Here is a 17,434-nt window from a genome sequence, read left to right on the forward strand (position 1 = left end):
TGCTCTGTGTGTTATTAGTGTATCCAGCAATGCAGTGCTCTGTGTGTTATTAGTATATCAGGCCATGCAGTGCTCTGTGTGTTATTAGTATATGAGGCCATGCAGTGCTCTGTGGGTTATTAGTGTATCCGGCCATGCAGTGCTCTGTGTGTTATTGGTATATCAGGCCATGCAGTGCTCTGTGTGTTATTAGTGTATCCGCCCATGCAGTGCTCTGTGTGTTATTAGTATATCAGGCCATGCAGTGCTCTGTGTGTTATTAGTATATCAGGCCATGCAGTGCTCTGTGTGTTATTAGTCTATCAGGACATGCAGTGCTCTGTGTGTTATTAGTGTATCCGGCCATGCAGTGCTCTGTGTGTTATTAGTATATCAGGCCATGCAGTGCTCTGTGTGTTATTAGTATATCCGGCCATGCAGTGCTCTGTGGGTTATTAGTGTATCCGGCCATGCAGTGCTCTGTGGGTTATTATTAGTATATGAGGCCATGCAGTGCTCTGTGGGTTATTATTAGTATATGAGGCCATGCAGTGCTATGTGTGTTATTATTAGTATATCAGGTCATGCAGTGCTCTGTGTGTTATTAGTGTATCCGGCCATGCAGTGCTCTGTGGGTTATTATTAGTATATCCGGTCATGCAGTGCTCTGTTTGTTATTAGTATATCCGGCCATGCAGTGCTCTGTGTGTTATTAGTGTATCCGGCCATGCAGTGCTCTGTGTGTTATTAGTGTATCCGGCCATGCAGTGCTCTGTGTGTTATTAGTGTATCCGGCCATGCAGTGCTTTGTGTGTTATTATTAGTATATCCGGCCATGCAGTGCTCTGTGTGTTATTAGTATATCAGGCCATGCAGTGCTCTGTGTGTTATTAGTGTATCCGGCCATGCAGTGCTCTGTGTTATTAGTATATCAGGCCATGCAGTGCTCTGTGTGTTATTATTAGTATATGAGGCCATGCAGTGCTCTGTGTGTTATTATTAGTATATGAGGCCATGCAGTACTCTGTGGGTTATTATTAGTATATGAGGCCATGCAGTGCTATGTGTGTTATTAGTATATCAGGTCATGCAGTGCTCTGTGTGTTATTAGTGTATCCGGCCATGCAGTGCTCTGTGGGTTATTATTAGTATATCCGGTCATGCAGTGCTCTGTGTGTTATTAGTATATCCGGCCATGCAGTGCTCTGTGTGTTATTAGTGTATCCGGCCATGCAGTGCTCTGTGTGTTATTAGTGTATCAGGCCATGCAGTGCTCTGTGTGTTATTAGTGTATCCGGCCATGCAGTGCTCTGTGTGTTATTAGTGTATCCGGCCATGCAGTGCTCTGTGTGTTATTAGTGCATCCGGCCATGCAGTGCTCTGTGTGTTATTAGTGTATCCGGCCATGCAGTGCTTTGTGTGTTATTATTAGTATATCCGGCCATGCAGTGCTCTGTGTGTTATTAGTGTATCAGGCCATGCAGTGCTCTGTGTGTTATTATTAGTATATCCGGCCATGCAGTGCTATGTGTGTTATTATTAGTATATGAGGCCATGCAGTGCTCTGTGTGTTATTAGTATATCAGGCCATGCAGTGCTTTGTGGGTTATTATTAGTATATCATGCCATGCAGTGCTCTGTGTGTTATTAGTGTATCCGGCCATGCAGTGCTCTGTGGGTTATTAGTGTATCCAGCCATGCAGTTCTCTGTGTGTTATTAGTATATCAGGCAATGCAGTGCTCTGTGTGTTATTAGTATATCAGGCCATGCAGTGCTCTGTGTGTTATTAGTATATCAGGCCATGCAGTGCTCTGTGTGTTATTAGTGCATCCGGCCATGCAGTGCTCTGTGTGTTATTAGTATATCAGGCCATGCAGTGCTCTGTGTGTTATTAGTATATGAGACCATGCTGTGGTCTGTGGGTTATTAGTGTATCCGGCCATGCAGTGCTCTGTGTGTTATTAGTATATCAGGCCATGCAGTGCTCTGTGGGTTATTATTAGTATATCAGGCCATGCAGTGCTCTGTGTGTTATTAGTGTATCCGGCCATGCAGTGCTCTGTGTGTTATTAGTATATCAGGCCATGCAGTGCTCTGTGTGTTATTAGTATATGAGGCCATGCTGTGCTCTGTGGGTTATTATTAGTATATCCGGTCATGCAGTGCTCTGTGTGTTATTAGTATATCAGGCCATGCAGTGCTCTGTGGGTTATTATTAGTATATCAGGCCATGCAGTGCTCTGTGTGTTATGAGTGTATCCGGCCATGCAGTGCTCTGTGTGTGATTAGTATATCAGGCCATGCAGTGCTCTGTGGGTTATTATTAGTATATCAGGCCATGCAGTGCTCTGTGGGTTATTAGTGTATCCGGCCATGCAGTGCTCTGTGTGTTATTAGTATATCAGGCCATGCAGTGCTGTGTGTGTTATTAGTGTATCCGGCCATGCAGTGCTCTGTGTGTTATTAGTATATCAGGCCATGCAGTGCTGTGTGTGTTATTAGTGTATCCGGCCATGCAGTGCTCTGTGGGTTATTAGTGTATCCGGCCATGCAGTGCTCTGTGTGTTATTAGTATATCAGGCCATGCAGTGCTCTGTGGGTTATTATTAGTATATCAGGCCATGCAGTGCTCTGTGTGTTATTAGTGTATCCGGCCATGCAGTGCTCTGTGTGTGATTAGTATATCAGGCCATGCAGTGCTCTGTGGGTTATTATTAGTATATCAGGCCATGCAGTGCTCTGTGGGTTATTAGTGTATCCGGCCATGCAGTGCTCTGTGTGTTATTAGTATATCAGGCCATGCAGTGCTGTGTGTGTTATTAGTGTATCCGGCCATGCAGTGCTCTGTGTGTTATTAGTATATCAGGCCATGCAGTGCTCTGTGGGTTATTATTAGTGTATCCGGCCATGCAGTGCTCTGTGTGTTATTAGTATATCAGGCCATGCAGTGCTCTGTGTGTTATTAGTATATCCGGCCATGCAGTGCTCTGTGGGTTATTAGTGTATCCGGCCATGCAGTGCTCTGTGGGTTATTATTAGTATATGAAGCCATGCAGTGCTCTGTGTGTTATTAGTATATCCGGCCATGCAGTGCTCTGTGGGTTATTATTAGTGTATCCGGCCATGCAGTGCTCTGTGTGTTATTAGTATATCAGGCCATGCAGTGCTCTGTGTGTTATTAGTATATGAGGCCATGCTGTGCTCTGTGGGTTATTAGTGTATCAGGCCATGCAGTGCTCTGTGTGTTATTAGTATATCAGGCCATGCAGTGCTCTGTGGGTTATTATTAGTATATCAGGCCATGCAGTGCTCTGTGTGTTATTAGTGTATCCGGCCATGCAGTGCTCTGTGTGTTATTAGTATATCAGGCCATGCAGTGCTCTGTGGGTTATTATTAGTGTGTCCGGCCATGCAGTGCTCTGTGTGTTATTAGTATATCAGGCCATGCAGTGCTCTGTGTGTTATTAGTATATGAGGCCATGCAGTGCTCTGTGGGTTATTAGTGTATCCGGCCATGCAGTGCTCTGTGTGTTATTAGTGTATCCGCCCATGCAGTGCTCTGTGTGTTATTAGTATATCAGGCCATGCAGTGCTCTGTGTGTTATTAGTATATCATGCAGTGCTCTGTGTGTTATTAGTCTATCAGGACATGCAGTGCTCTGTGTGTTATTAGTGTATCCGGCCATGCAGTGCTCTGTGTGTTATTAGTATATCAGGCCATGCAGTGCTCTGTGTGTTATTAGTATATCCGGCCATGCAGTGCTCTGTGGGTTATTAGTGTATCCGGCCATGCAGTGCTCTGTGGGTTATTATTAGTATATCAGGCCATGCAGTGCTCTGTGGTTTATTATTAGTATATGAGGCCATGCAGTGCTATGTGGGTTGTTTTAAGTATATGAGGCCATGCTGTGCTCTGTGGGTTGTTATAAGTATATCAGACCTTGCTGTGCACTGTGTATTATTACGAGTGCAGCAGGCCATGCAGTTTACAGGGTATAATTATGGGTGACGCATGCCATGCAGTTCACTGTGTATTATTATGGGTACAGAAGGCTATGCAGTGTACAGTGTATTATTATGGCTACAACAGGCCATGCATTACACTTTATTATGGTACAGCAGGCCATGCATCACACTTTATTAAGGTACAGCAGGCCATGCAGTGCACTTTGTTATTATGGTGCAGTTGGCCATGGATTGCACTGTATTTTGTTATGGGTGCAGCAGGCCCGCAGTGAACTTTGTATTATTATGTGTACAGCAGGCCATATATTGCATTGTGTATTATTATGGGTACAGCGTGCCATGCTGTGCAGTGTGTATTGTTATGGGTATAGCATGCCATGCAGTGCACTGTGTATTGTCATGGGTACAGCGTGCTATGCAGTGCACTATGTATTATTATGGTTATAGTGGGCCATGCAGTGCACTGTGTATTGTTATGGGTATAGCGTGCCATGCAGTGCACTGTGTATTGTTATGGGTACAGCGTGCCATGCTGTGCACTGTGTATAGTTATGGGTATAGCGTGCCATGCAGTGCACTGTGTATTGTTATGGGTACAGCGTGCCATGCAGTGCACTGTGTATTGTTATGGGTATAGCGTGCCATGCAGTGCCCTGTGTATTGTTATGGGTACAGTGGGCCATACAGTGCACTGTGTATTGTTATGGGTACAGCGTGCCATGCAGTGCACTGTGTATTGTTATGGGTACAGTGGGCAATGCAGTGCAATGTGTATTATGGGTACAGCGGGCCATGCTGTGCACTGTGTATTATAGGTACAGTGGGCAATGCAGTGCAATGTGTATTATGAGTATAGAGGGCCATGCAGTGCACTGTGTATTATGGGTACAGTGGGCCATGCAGTGCACTGTGTATTATTATGGGTACAGCAGGCCATGCAGTGCACTGTGTATTATTATGGGTACAGCAGGCCATGCAGTGCACTGTGTATTATTATGGGTACAGCAGGCCATGCAGTGCACTGGGTATTATGGGTACAGTGGGCAATGCAGTGCACTGTGTATTATGAGTACAGTGGATCATGCAGTGCATGCACATCCTCACATATGACTGAGACAGGGAGAAGGAAGCAGTAATCCCAGTGCTTGTGAGTTTGCCATTTTCCTGATGACCTGGGACAGCTGCTCTGTGTCTCTTTCCCCCTTTCACTGCCTCTCTCCTGGTTTCTATCACTTTGACCTCTAAGTCTGAAACTGTCACAGAAAGGGCTTAAAGTTTGTTTTTCAACCCATTCCGGAAACTCACAATCACATACTTTATCCACGGATTTACTTAAATAAAGAGAATGCCCTGCCTTGTCTCAGATGAATCAAATAAATACCCTTGTGATTTAGCCAGTGCTTTCACATTGCATTCATGCACCCGTGCGACGCAATCTACTATGTCTGAGTGTCCTCCTCCAGTAGGCATACACGCTCAAAAATGATGCACGGCAAAGTGCACGTTCACTCTGCCGGCACCATTATAATCTATGGCCTCTTTTGCGCATATGTCCGAATCATGTTTTGTGGGGGGTTCGGACGTAAGCCCCAACGGGGCCACCGAGCGGGTGCCTGAACGCAATCTGAAGTCACCCATAGCTGCTCTGCTGGTGACCCATCACTGTAATGTGCCATACTCTTGTGTTTGATGGCTTTAAGTCTGTGGAGAAGAACCATATGTTAATTTACAGACCATAATAGTTGGTTGTTGCTTCTTTAACTTTTAGACTTAGCGCTGTTGTATGACTGGAAGAAAGGTTCACCTATGTAGACGGATTCTCTATTCAGCAATATAATTAGAAAATTATAAATTGCGTTAAGATCTACCTAGATATTGATCCTGGTGCAATATATCTTCCCTTAAGCAAACCCTGTAGGCTGAAAAATAATCCCATACATTGATTTATTTCTTTTTATTTCTTCAGTATTATACATGCTATAGAAAGTTCATATGAAATAAGTGAATAAAAAGCGTGTGATTATCAGAGATTTGTTTTATTAAAATGTAGAATTTAATGTAATATATAAGGATGAAGGCAGATGCTGGACTAATTCTGCAGAATAATATATGTTAATATAACTGGTAATAATATGTGTACACACTTGTATTTAGAGCGCAAGGTTAATCACTTTATTTAATGTACAAGAAGATTTTTATTTCACTTTTCTCTTATATTTAATGTGAATTGATTAGAGATTACAATCTCTAGTTATAGATGAAAATACATATTAATATGTATTTGAGGCTTAACTTAGATTTGTTTCTGTGTGCTTCAAACCTTTGCCTTTTCCAAATTCTATGTTCTAGCTTAAACTTTTTTAAAAATATAAATAGATTTAGAAAAGTCGAGTGTTTTCTTACCATCTAACAAATGTTTTACTCTGTTGATGCACTGGCATTTTGTTACCTTCAGGTTTAGTTCAGACTCACCCACAGGTTATCGCACAATTTTCACATTTTTTTGCGTTTATTTTTAAAATAAATACAGAGAGCATTGACACCAGCAGCACAAGCTCTGTGAAAAAGCTCAGCTTCTCTTTACAAAATAACAGAGAAAAAGATTTAAGAAATAAAATGTAGCCACTTTGTAGCCACTCTTTTTAGAATGTATAGCACAGAAAGGGAAGAATTCATACTCCAACCTCAGGCACATGGCAAATGGGAAAAAATATTAAAATACCGAGCTCAGATACAAAATATGGATCTGGATGTAGCTCAATATTTACATTGGTCTATTTTTTAGCTTTGTGTTGGTTTAGTACTTTCACGTGTATTTTTATATATATTTTGTCACGTTAAAAATAGAAATAGTGATCAACAATTCAGGAGTCACACAAATGTAAAACACATCTTTTTTTTTATTTAACATAGAATATGTTATAAATAGGGATATGCAGACTGTATGGAAATGCAGCTGTTAAAACACATGGTTGTGTGCATTGCCCTATTGACTAAAGGCTCATTCATTCATTCAGATGTCAGTTTTTTTCATCCAAATTCTATCTGTATTTTATCCCGGATAGAACTCGTACCTGTTATAGTCTATGGAGCTGTTTATATGTCACTGTATTTTTGCCAACTGAGTAGTTCACACAAAAGCACAGGGACATGTCCGATTTTGATCTGAGTCTAATTTCAGACTCACCATTGCAAGTCAATGGGTCAGTGAAAAAAATCTGACTGCGCTCGGAAGTAATCCGTGTGCTGTCTGTTTTTCACAAACTGTTTGATAGGAGAAGCTTGAGAAACTTCCATCATTTTTTTTTCTTCATCCGAGCAAAAACTGATTAAACTGACCAAACTTTAATGGTAGCAACCAGGGCTGTGGAGTCGGTAAGCCATACCTCCGACTCCGACTCCTCAATTTCCACGACTCCAACTCCCTCATACATGGCTCATGTTTAAGTGATAAATTTACTGTAGCACAGATTCATCTCAGCTAAAAGTCTAGACCCTTAGATCAGGAATAGGACAGACATTTATAGGACATCTCATAACTTTCCCAAATTCTTATGAACAAAAATATTCCCCACAAACTGCATTGAACTACTGTACCCAATTTATTATATATTTTAGGAGTCGGAGTTGGTCTATTTTATACCGACTCCACCAAAATGGACTCCGACTCCACAGCCCTGGTAGTAACTAACACACTGACCAAACTCTGAAGAAGCTCTTAACAAAAACAGTGATGAAACTTTTTTGCACTGAAGAAAAATCACTGACGTCTGAATGAGCCCTAACATTGGTTCTGAATTATGGATCAAAGTACAACAAACATGAGACGAGGCCTTAATACTTCTCATAGCTGGATCTGTGTATGCAGCTCAGGACAAGCCATGTATATGCACAGCTTGTCCTGTGAGAGTGTAGACAGACAAACATATATCTACATCCGCAGTTGCTGAAATCTGCAAAATCCAAAGTGTTTGGGTAACATATAGGTTTCCTAGTATTATGTATGCTTCATTAAGCTGGGCACAAACTTTAGTTTCACAAAAACAAAACATGAAATTCTATTTAATAATAATATAAAACATTCATATATTCATTGTGAAATGCTAAATATTAGTTCTAAGTTTTTCTGTACTTTGGACTAAAGGAAAAAAAATAGAAAAATAATAATAATAAGATGGAGTAAATGTGTAAATGTTCTACATCTGGTGAAATAACTGGTCACTTTATTTTGGACATTGCATATCATTACTTTTGAGGACGCTTAATAAATGACATGAGATTTTCATCAGTTTTTTTTGATAAAAATTTCATCAGGGTTTCATCAGTGTGTAAGTTTTTACCATCAGTGAATATCTTATATGCAGAAAAAATGTTTCAAAGCTTTTGTTATCTTCTATAATGATAAAACCAGACTGCACACGGATTGCACACAGACGCTTTGAGTCCATTGTGAGAAAAGCGCAATACAAATGTTCGTTTGGATTTTTTTGCTGTCTGGGATTTTCACGGACCCACAGGCTTGTGTAGGTGATTTTGATCCTTGACTCTGATCAAAATTAGACATGTCTCAGTGATGTTTTTGTAGACACTGTTAAAAAAATCATGGCTATGAGAACAGCACTATAGTTTACAATGAGTATGTCGGGGAGTACGATCCATATGTAGTTCAAGTAATTATTGTAATATACTCTTATCTACCTTGTTTGTGAGTCTTCTGTACCTGGTTTGATGTCAAACGTGATCCATAGTAGTAATTTATTGCTAAGCTACTATTGTGGCACATATATCTTTGTACTCTTTGCATCTTTTGAATGGGGCTCTATATATGTAAGAACTTAGCATCTATAGTTCTATGTATATTTCCTCATGAATTATATTATTTTTAATAATTTGCATGTACGCAACTATGCTGTATTTAAATAATTTATGTACCATTGAGGAGACTATTAATTATATGAACATCCCCAGCATATGTATCAACAGTGGAGACCTTGAAATATGATCTTTATTACAATGTATGAACAATAATAATGCGCACTCCCCCACTGATTTGTGTTAACATGACAATTCTCTGTATTTTTATTTGGCTTTAATCATGTAACAAATACTGCAAAAAATTGATTATTTGTATTACATTTTGTTTGTGGTAGTCATTTTTATAGGTTTATATCATGGGTATGTGTTATACCCATGAAAAAAATGGATAGAACACGTACGTGAAAAACAAATGTCTCAATGAGGCCTAAAAACCGTTAATCAATAACTCTATTTGTACTACAACTAATTTATGTTTAGTAATATTTTTTTTTCTTTTTTAGATAACACAACTTAAAATCGCTAGTAACCCGTTTGCCAAGGGCTTCAGGGACTGTGACCCAGAGGACTGGTAAGTAAAATTTTGTCAAATACTTGACAGTAAAAGAATATACATGTAGTTATCCTACAAATTCAACTCAATTTTTATAATTGTATCAATACAGTACAGTTCATTATTAGATTCATGGTTCCTCTTAGAAGTGCTGTTTTATAAATTGGGTAACCTGCTACAAGCAGATCTTTACTAAACAGTCACTTGCATCATATTTTCATAGAGCAAGTGCCTACTTGTTCCAGGCAATGTGTTTACACAAGGACTTTACAAATTCACTACACAGTGTATAAGAGTAAAATAAGGGTAACAGGCTCCCGGAGGAAAAGATTATTACAAGTATAGCTTATGTGGAATTTATAAATACACTCCTCAACATTGAAATTGCATCATCAGGAAAGAAAAGTCATGGAGTTATGGAAATCACAGGATAGATATGTTCACATTATGCAAATAATTAAAAAAATGAAAACAACATTTTCAGAACATCAAGATGTATCGAGTATGAGCGACACGTGCAGAAATACACACACTTACATATCTTGGCATGGTATCAAGTGAGGTTATTAATGATTGTTTGAGGATTTTTCTGCCACACTGAATGCACTTGAGCACATAATCAAGATCCGCTGCTGGCTGCTCCCTTGGCAATTTCCAACCAATTATCATCCCAGATGTGCTCAATGGGAGACAAGTCCAGAGACGCTGCAGACGGCTCAGAGTAGCAGGAGCAGCATGTGACTTGGCGTTGAAGTGTTGAAAAATGGCTCCTGGGACACTTTGGAGAAATGGTCTTACCACTGGTTTTGTGATCACATCAATTTAACTCTGAGCTGTTCGAGCATCCTAAAATGAAGACTAGAGGGGTCTGACTTCTGTTTATTATGCAACCACACACCATAATCCTGTAGTAGTAGAACTGGTGTGACTTTCTCTTGTGAAGGCCTTTTCCTGGTGTTGCCCACATGGTCTCCACCCCAAGCTATCATTGCATCCAACGCAAAAGCAGGACTCATTGTTGAAGAGGATGTCATTCCTTCCTGCTTTGCCGTCTTGTTCTGCATTACAATGTCCTTCGAGAGTGGTAGCATGAGGACAATGGAACACCTGTAGCTGGACGTCTGGTTCATAGTCCAGTATCGTAAAAATGTCTTCTAATGGTTTGTGGAGACACTGTTTGATTCCTTAGTCTTGGTATGTAACAAACAATTTCACTTCCAGTACAGAATGGATCAATCGTATAACCTGTGGTACATCCACTTTTTTAAAATGTCACAGGAGCCATTTTTCAACATGACAATGACAGGCTGTGAGTTGGCTTAACGGCATTAAAGTGAAACCATGGCCTACAGCTTCTCAGGTCTTGTCTCCCATCGAGCTCATATAGGCCTTAATTAATCAGAAATTGCAAAAGGAGCTGCCAGCAGTGGATCTTGGTGATTTGCATGCCCAGCGTAACAGAACATTCATGAGACAACCATTAATTACCTCATTGACTCATTGATGGGAGTCAAGGCATGTAGGTGCGTGTATTTCAGTGCGTGGCACTCATACTTGATACTGAATAAATATTACATATCATTTGCATATCATTAACATGTCTATACGTCCTGTGATTCTATAATTTCACAACTTTACCTTCTTGGTTTTGTAATTGCAAAGTTAAGTAGCCTATATTTACTGAGTTCCCTTCATATGAAACACTTTTTTATATCTTGGATACCAAACACAGGAGTTTTTAATATATGATAAAATCCTGTTTCATAGAGTGAAACGTGCAGAAGTTGGCACAGAATTTAGAAATATGTGATTGGAAGTATTTGGAAATGACTTATATATCTGTGACCTTGCAGGCCCAGGAATCATAGACCAGGATCCCTCCCACTCATGAGTGCTTTTGCAAGGTCCAGGAATCCTGTTTCATCACCTTCACAGAATGGAAGTGACAAAGGTCAGTAAGATTGCAGCCTTGGTGATTATGAACATGTTTGATATGGAGAAAACTTTTACAAGATATTTTTAGAATGAATTGCAAAAATTTGTGTTCCTCAAGGCAATCAAAAGGTAGAGTTGCCAAGGCACTCACACGACATCCAGGGAGTATTATGCATGGGTCCAATTAATTAGAGTAGGATCTGGGCCCAACTAGCATTTAGTTGCTGAGGCAAAGGTGCTGTAAAGTGTCTGTGTGCTCAATATAGGACAGCTGTATAAGCTTGGAGGGACAAATAAAACTTGTTTTATATTAATTTATAAAGAAATTATGACGGGGTAATAATAACGACAGTAACATTTCGATTTTCAATTTTTTTTTTTTACTACTTTGCTGATCTATTTTTTTTTTTAAATTCATCTATTGATTCATTGTAAAAAATTAGCAGGCTATTAGCAGGAGATGACAGAGTACACAGTAGCTCTATATAACTTGCACTTGTTAACCTCCTAATGCAGAATTCTCACAGCAGGGAAAGACTGGCAGATTTATAGGGCATCTTACCACACACACTGTGGGAGTTCTTCTTGCTACTTATACTGTGGATTTCAATAATGTCACATTCTGGTAGATTTTACATGTATTTATTTTCCATTATGCAGAGCAAACATTTCCAGAGACACCAAGGGGGCCCATCCTCTACAGCACACTTTGGGTCTGGTCAAATAAATGCAGTCTGTGTTTGTTTAAGGTTACACAACATTAAGAAATTTCAAGCGTGCACATACTTGTCAGTCATTTCTTTCAGATTTCATCCCTATAAGAATGTCTTGTCAGGAGGACACAGCTTTCAATGCAGCACAATGATAAGGATTGGAGAGTTTTTCCACACAACGGTTCTGTTGCTTTTCTTCCCCTCCCTGCACTTAGATTACGGAGTGCTCGAAAATACACAGCTTACTTTTCAGATAGACTCGCTTGCATTGATAGCAGTTTTTGCTCAGAACAATTGCAAAGCCCCCTGTTTATTTTACTAACGGGGTGAAAGAACGTCTGATCCACTGAGCACAAAACAGCAATAATGAAACATACTGATCTTTTTGTATTCTTCCATGAATTTTTTTTTAGCCTTGTGTTTCCCTATTCAGTGCCAGATATTAACTTGTTAGGCCGGTAATATGCAATTTGGAGTAACTGAAAGCATGAGTGTACTAGAAGAATCTCATTAATAAAGAAATGAATAAAGATTTTAGGTGCATTTAAGTATTGTGATTTTGTGGACTATGCAACCGTTTTCAAGCTTATGTGTCTACTCAATAGTTTCAGAATAGAGACTTTTACATAATAAAGCATTGCTTGTGATATGCAAACAAAATCGACTAGAAAAAAATATTATTTATCAAGCGATCTTGACTCACTAATCATATACATTATATGATCCTTATTAGTGATACACAGAATGATACTAAAACTATATCTTCCAATATCATACACAGTTCTGGGGATGAGCGCAGGTAAAATATCATCAGGTAAAACTATATGCCAAATTAGTCTCCACAAGCAAGAACATGAAATATAACCACAAAATGATGTTTAGAATTTAACACAGAAATAATATATTTTTACATATTAAGTTTTGTAATTATTGAATATAGTATTAATACTGTATCTAAAATGTTGTTTTTTTGTCAGCACAATTAGATAACTATCTATATCTAGAGAACAGAGATAATAAGTGAAATTGTTGATGTAATTTAATTTTGCAGATGGAGACAGGCGAGATTATGAAAGGGACGCCAGTGGCACTCCATTACACGGGGACGCAGCCCATCAACAACTCATGTCTAGAGTTCTCAGCCCATCACTTCCTGTGCCCGGTGGACTTGTTCCTCTTAGTTCTGGCAGGCCCAGTCCTCCTCATGAACTGCGATTGGACCCCCATTCTCAGGGTTCAGAACCTCTGCATCATCACCCGTACAAATATCCAACAAGCTATGATCACTATCTAGGAGCAAAAACCAGACCAACGCCCTATCCCTTACCAGGTATCAGAGGACATGGCTACCACCATCATCATATGAACCCAGCAGCCAATATGTATTCTGCGGCTGGTGCACCTAGCAGTTATGAATATGGACCAAGATAACGGGAGTGAATAATCTTATTGAACAACTATTTAAACCTATAGACAATGGATGTTTTATGCATGATTTTAATTATTCAGTAGTGTATGCTTTGGATATTACATTACTGCTGAAATTAAAGTTACTCTCACCCTAAAGTCATTAGGGCTGACTTATCATTGTGACTGTGACAGCAACCAAGAAGCAAGCTGGATCTTCCACCTAATCCTGCTGGGGCTGTTATGACAGTATGTCACTAGAAAGGACACGCTCTGCCAACAAAGGCACTTGAGATGTGTCAGTAACTTGCTGTGATGCTGTGCTAGGGGAGGGTGATGAGCACAAAGACGAGTAGTAAATGGAACTGTATACAAGTTCAGCTTTCCAAAAGCAACTGGAAGCGAAAGTGCGTTATCAGTCCTCACAGCTTCACGTGAAATAGTGATCCAGACGTGTTCACAAAGGGCATTGACTTCTGCAGGGTCAAGTGCACTATTCTTGCGTTATAGAAGCCATATGCTTTTCGTTGTGCTGTTTTCTTGTATTACCTGGAAATAAATGTACAATATGGTATGCTCAGTTGCAGATGAACCTTGAGGTATTAAAATAACTTTTCTTTGTTTTTTACTTTTGGAGAGTGAAGTTTTGGCTGCACTATATTGTGATCTAAATGCACATTATGTGCTATTAAACAACAACTATGCAAGTTTTGTTTTACTGTGTAGCCTATGTCCCTTTCACAGGTCATCCAATGCCTTCATAAAACCGCTTTTCTCATCAGCACATCCGAGCAGTAGCCTATGTTCCTTCACAGGTCATCAACCGCCATTATAAAACTGCTTTACCCATCTCACATCTGAGCAGTTAATGTATAGCAATGCATGATGCAGCGATGTCCAGTGTAATGTAATAAGACACTACAAGATGTTTGCTGTGTAAACCCAACTGTTAATCGTTTGCCGTGTATTTCTGAAGTTTTACCTTGCAAATATTAATTTTCGTATTATAGAGCTGTCATTACTCATTTTTCAGGGGATAAATAGTGTTTTTAAATCTGTTTTCCTAGTTTGTGCCACCACTTCTGATATACCCAGTGGTTTCACAGAAGCCAATCCAGCACACTCTACTGCACTAGCCAGACTGTAAGCGCTCATGAAGTTTTATTTATTTCATTGAACAGAATAAAGCAACTCTTATTTATTTTCCAGATGAGACTGTATGATGACATGTCTACATTACAAGATGCATGTCAGCAAGCACTGTAAACACAAGTGTAGATACATTTGTAGATATGTATGTAGAAAAACAACCTGTTAAACTGAAAATGAATGGTTGACTATAAATGTTATTTTTGTCTTCTTTTGGAATGTACCCTTGTGTTCTTTCTGTACAGTGGATACATTAATGGTAACAAGCATTAGTACGTATATGTTCAATAGTCATTTATAAAGGTATAAAATGTTGCCTTGCAGAGCATATGGCAATGTATGCAGTAGTGTGTAGCTGATATAAAAAGTGTGTGTTCCCCTCCTAACAGAAGGACAGAGCACGTTTGTCCTTATACCGTGTTCTTACAGAGTCTGCCCACCCTCAGGTCAAACCCACTATTCAGAGATAGTTTTCCAATAGGGCACAGTCTCATCTTGCAGTGTGTCACTGATTTAGTAGGCCCAGGACCAGTATCAACGTTTTTGGAAACAAAAGATACAATAGTATAAAAATTTTTTTTTCAGATTTCAAACTGCCTTTTTTCCCCATAATTGTAATATACTGTTTCAGTTGGAAAAAAAAACACCCTAATCTACTGTTCTTTATATCATATGGCTACACACAGTGTCCACACAGTTTACAATTAATAGTCAATCAAGAGGTTGGATATCTCCTGGAGAAGCCGGGCAAAATTCTGCTTTCTAAACAGGGTTAAAATATATCACAGAGTCAGCATGGAAAATGAAAACTAAAAGGTCTTCATGAAAAACAAATGTCCCTGATTTATTAATAAATGCAAGCTAGCTACTACTGAACGAGATAGGATATGGTCATAGGACAACATTGACAATATACAAATCAGAGACTGAGAGCAGCATAAACCTGATGTACCACCGGCAGTTATCTATACAGAATAGGTGAGGTACATCCCACTGTCACAAGCAATCAAGGCTATCAGAACCATATGTATGAACATATGCAAAGTCAGATTATGTAGACTAAAATCCAACATAGCCAACAAAATTATAAAGGAAAGTCAGATTTTTTTCTTTTATTGAAACAAAACAAATGTTTCATTAAGCTGGAAGTGAAGATCCAAGTAATTATTAATAAAAAAAAAATAGAGTCATCTAAAATACAAAGGCATTTATTTCTTTCAGCCATGGGTATGCATATTAGGCTGTGTGCCCACGATGCGTTTTTTAAGCGTTTCCGCAGCGGCAATTCCGCTGCAGAAACGCATAGAAAACGCTTGGTAGAAGGCCTGCCATGTTCCCCAATGATAATCCGCATGTGCTGTGCACATGCTGCAGAAATTTCCGCTGCGGATTATCATTGCGGAAAAATACGCAGCACTACCAATTATTTTGCGGAATCGTGGCGTTTTCGCCGCCATTGACTTGCATTGGACCGCATGACAGCCGCATCACTAGATATGCACATGCGGATATCTTGCGGATATCATGTGGTTCAATGTGCGGATGGTACCCGGGTTTGGAGAAGAGGAGACTCTCCTCCAGACCCGGGTACCATAGTACCTGTAAAAATAAAAGAATAAAATAGTTATCTGTCCTGGCTTGCCGGCAGCTCGCGATAGTCTAAAAGGACAGCGGTCGCGTGACCCGTCACATGACTAAGTGATGTCATGGCAGGTCCTTTTAGACTATCGCGAGCTGCCGGCAAGCAAGGACGGATAACTATGGAGACAGGGGGCCATCAGAAGGTAAGTATAATATTTATTTTTTACCATTCTTTTACGGTCACATTATATAAATCCATGCTGGTTGCATGGATTTATATAGTGTGACCAAGTTGTCAAGCACTTTCCAAGTGATGCTAAATTTGCTTGGAAAGCGCTTGACAACCCGCTTGCGGAAATGCATGTGAAAAATGCTTCACTTCCGCTTGTCCCTGGCAGGAAAAACGCATGTCCAATCCGCATGTCCAATCCGCATGCGTTTTTTTCTGCCAGGGGAGATGCAAAAACGCTCAGGAAAAATCCAGAGCATTTCTGCATCGTGGGCACATAGCCTTATAGGTCTCTAACACCATATACAATCACAATTTGGCTGCTTATCGCTGGGATGTACAGCAGAAGTTGGCAAAAACTTAACCCCATAGCCACCATAACACCTCCTCTGCAGCTACTGGATTGATCCTTCCTCATGACAGTTGCTGCTCCGTTCTATCGGTCTGAAGGAGATAGCACTGAAGAGAGTGGCAGCAGTAATTCGCAGCCATGCTACTCTATCAATCATCATTATATAGAAGCGGAACGTAGATAGGGACTTCCATTCTAGTGATAAGTGGGGTAGTAGCAGCGAGTCCCCCAACCCTATACTGCTTATTGTGGGATAGGTAATAAATGTCTTTCAAGGGAAAACACATGTAAAATGTAACCCACAGGCTTTAAGCCTTGCATGCACTTTGCACTTAACACTGCTAATACTGGGAGTTCTCTATTTTTATAGTAGAAAGCAGAAAGCATTACCAGCAGTATGTGCAGAGTGGGTGCAGGAAGTCTGTGCGGTGCCATTTTATTCAATAGCTGCTGAACACTGACTGACGCCAGAGACTGGGCAAAAAGTTGTCAAATTGATTGTAATTTAACTTTAGTAACCATAAACATTTAAATCAGTTTTTTGGGTTACATGTGTTTTTTTTTAAATTTACAATGTTTTTTTTTTCACATGACAGTTTTTATAAGAAAAAAATAATGTAGTAATCTAGCAATTTTCACAGTGGCCACTGGGGCTTTTTTTGACTCATAGGCTCTTGTCCTTTCAAGAAGAATTTACAGCAAGGCTCCATACTATCAGAGGCAGGATTACAACCTCCATACACAGCTTATAACA

The 17,434-nt window shown here is 39.8% G+C and overlaps 1 protein-coding gene across 4 annotated transcripts in view; it reads left to right on the plus strand.

Annotated features, from left to right (window-relative positions):
* TBX1 (T-box transcription factor 1) overlaps nt 1-14,731 on the plus strand; it is a 46,055-nt gene extending 31,324 nt beyond the window's left edge. For all 4 annotated transcript variants that reach the window (XM_073675357.1, XM_073675366.1, XM_073675376.1 and 1 more), the window contains exons 7-9: nt 9,265-9,332; nt 11,168-11,265; nt 13,014-14,731. In XM_073675357.1, coding sequence (XP_073531458.1) covers nt 9,265-9,332; nt 11,168-11,265; nt 13,014-13,393 — 546 coding nt within the window. In that variant the 3' untranslated portion in view covers nt 13,394-14,731. The remainder of the gene's footprint in view (nt 1-9,264; nt 9,333-11,167; nt 11,266-13,013) is intronic.
* The last annotated feature ends 2,703 nt before the right edge of the window (nt 14,732-17,434 follow it).

This window comes from Phyllobates terribilis, unplaced genomic scaffold (assembly GCF_046119375.1).
Source record: "Phyllobates terribilis strain yellow unplaced genomic scaffold, ASM4611937v1 Scaffold_1__5_contigs__length_1240528914, whole genome shotgun sequence".
Taxonomy (NCBI): domain Eukaryota; kingdom Metazoa; phylum Chordata; class Amphibia; order Anura; family Dendrobatidae; genus Phyllobates; species Phyllobates terribilis.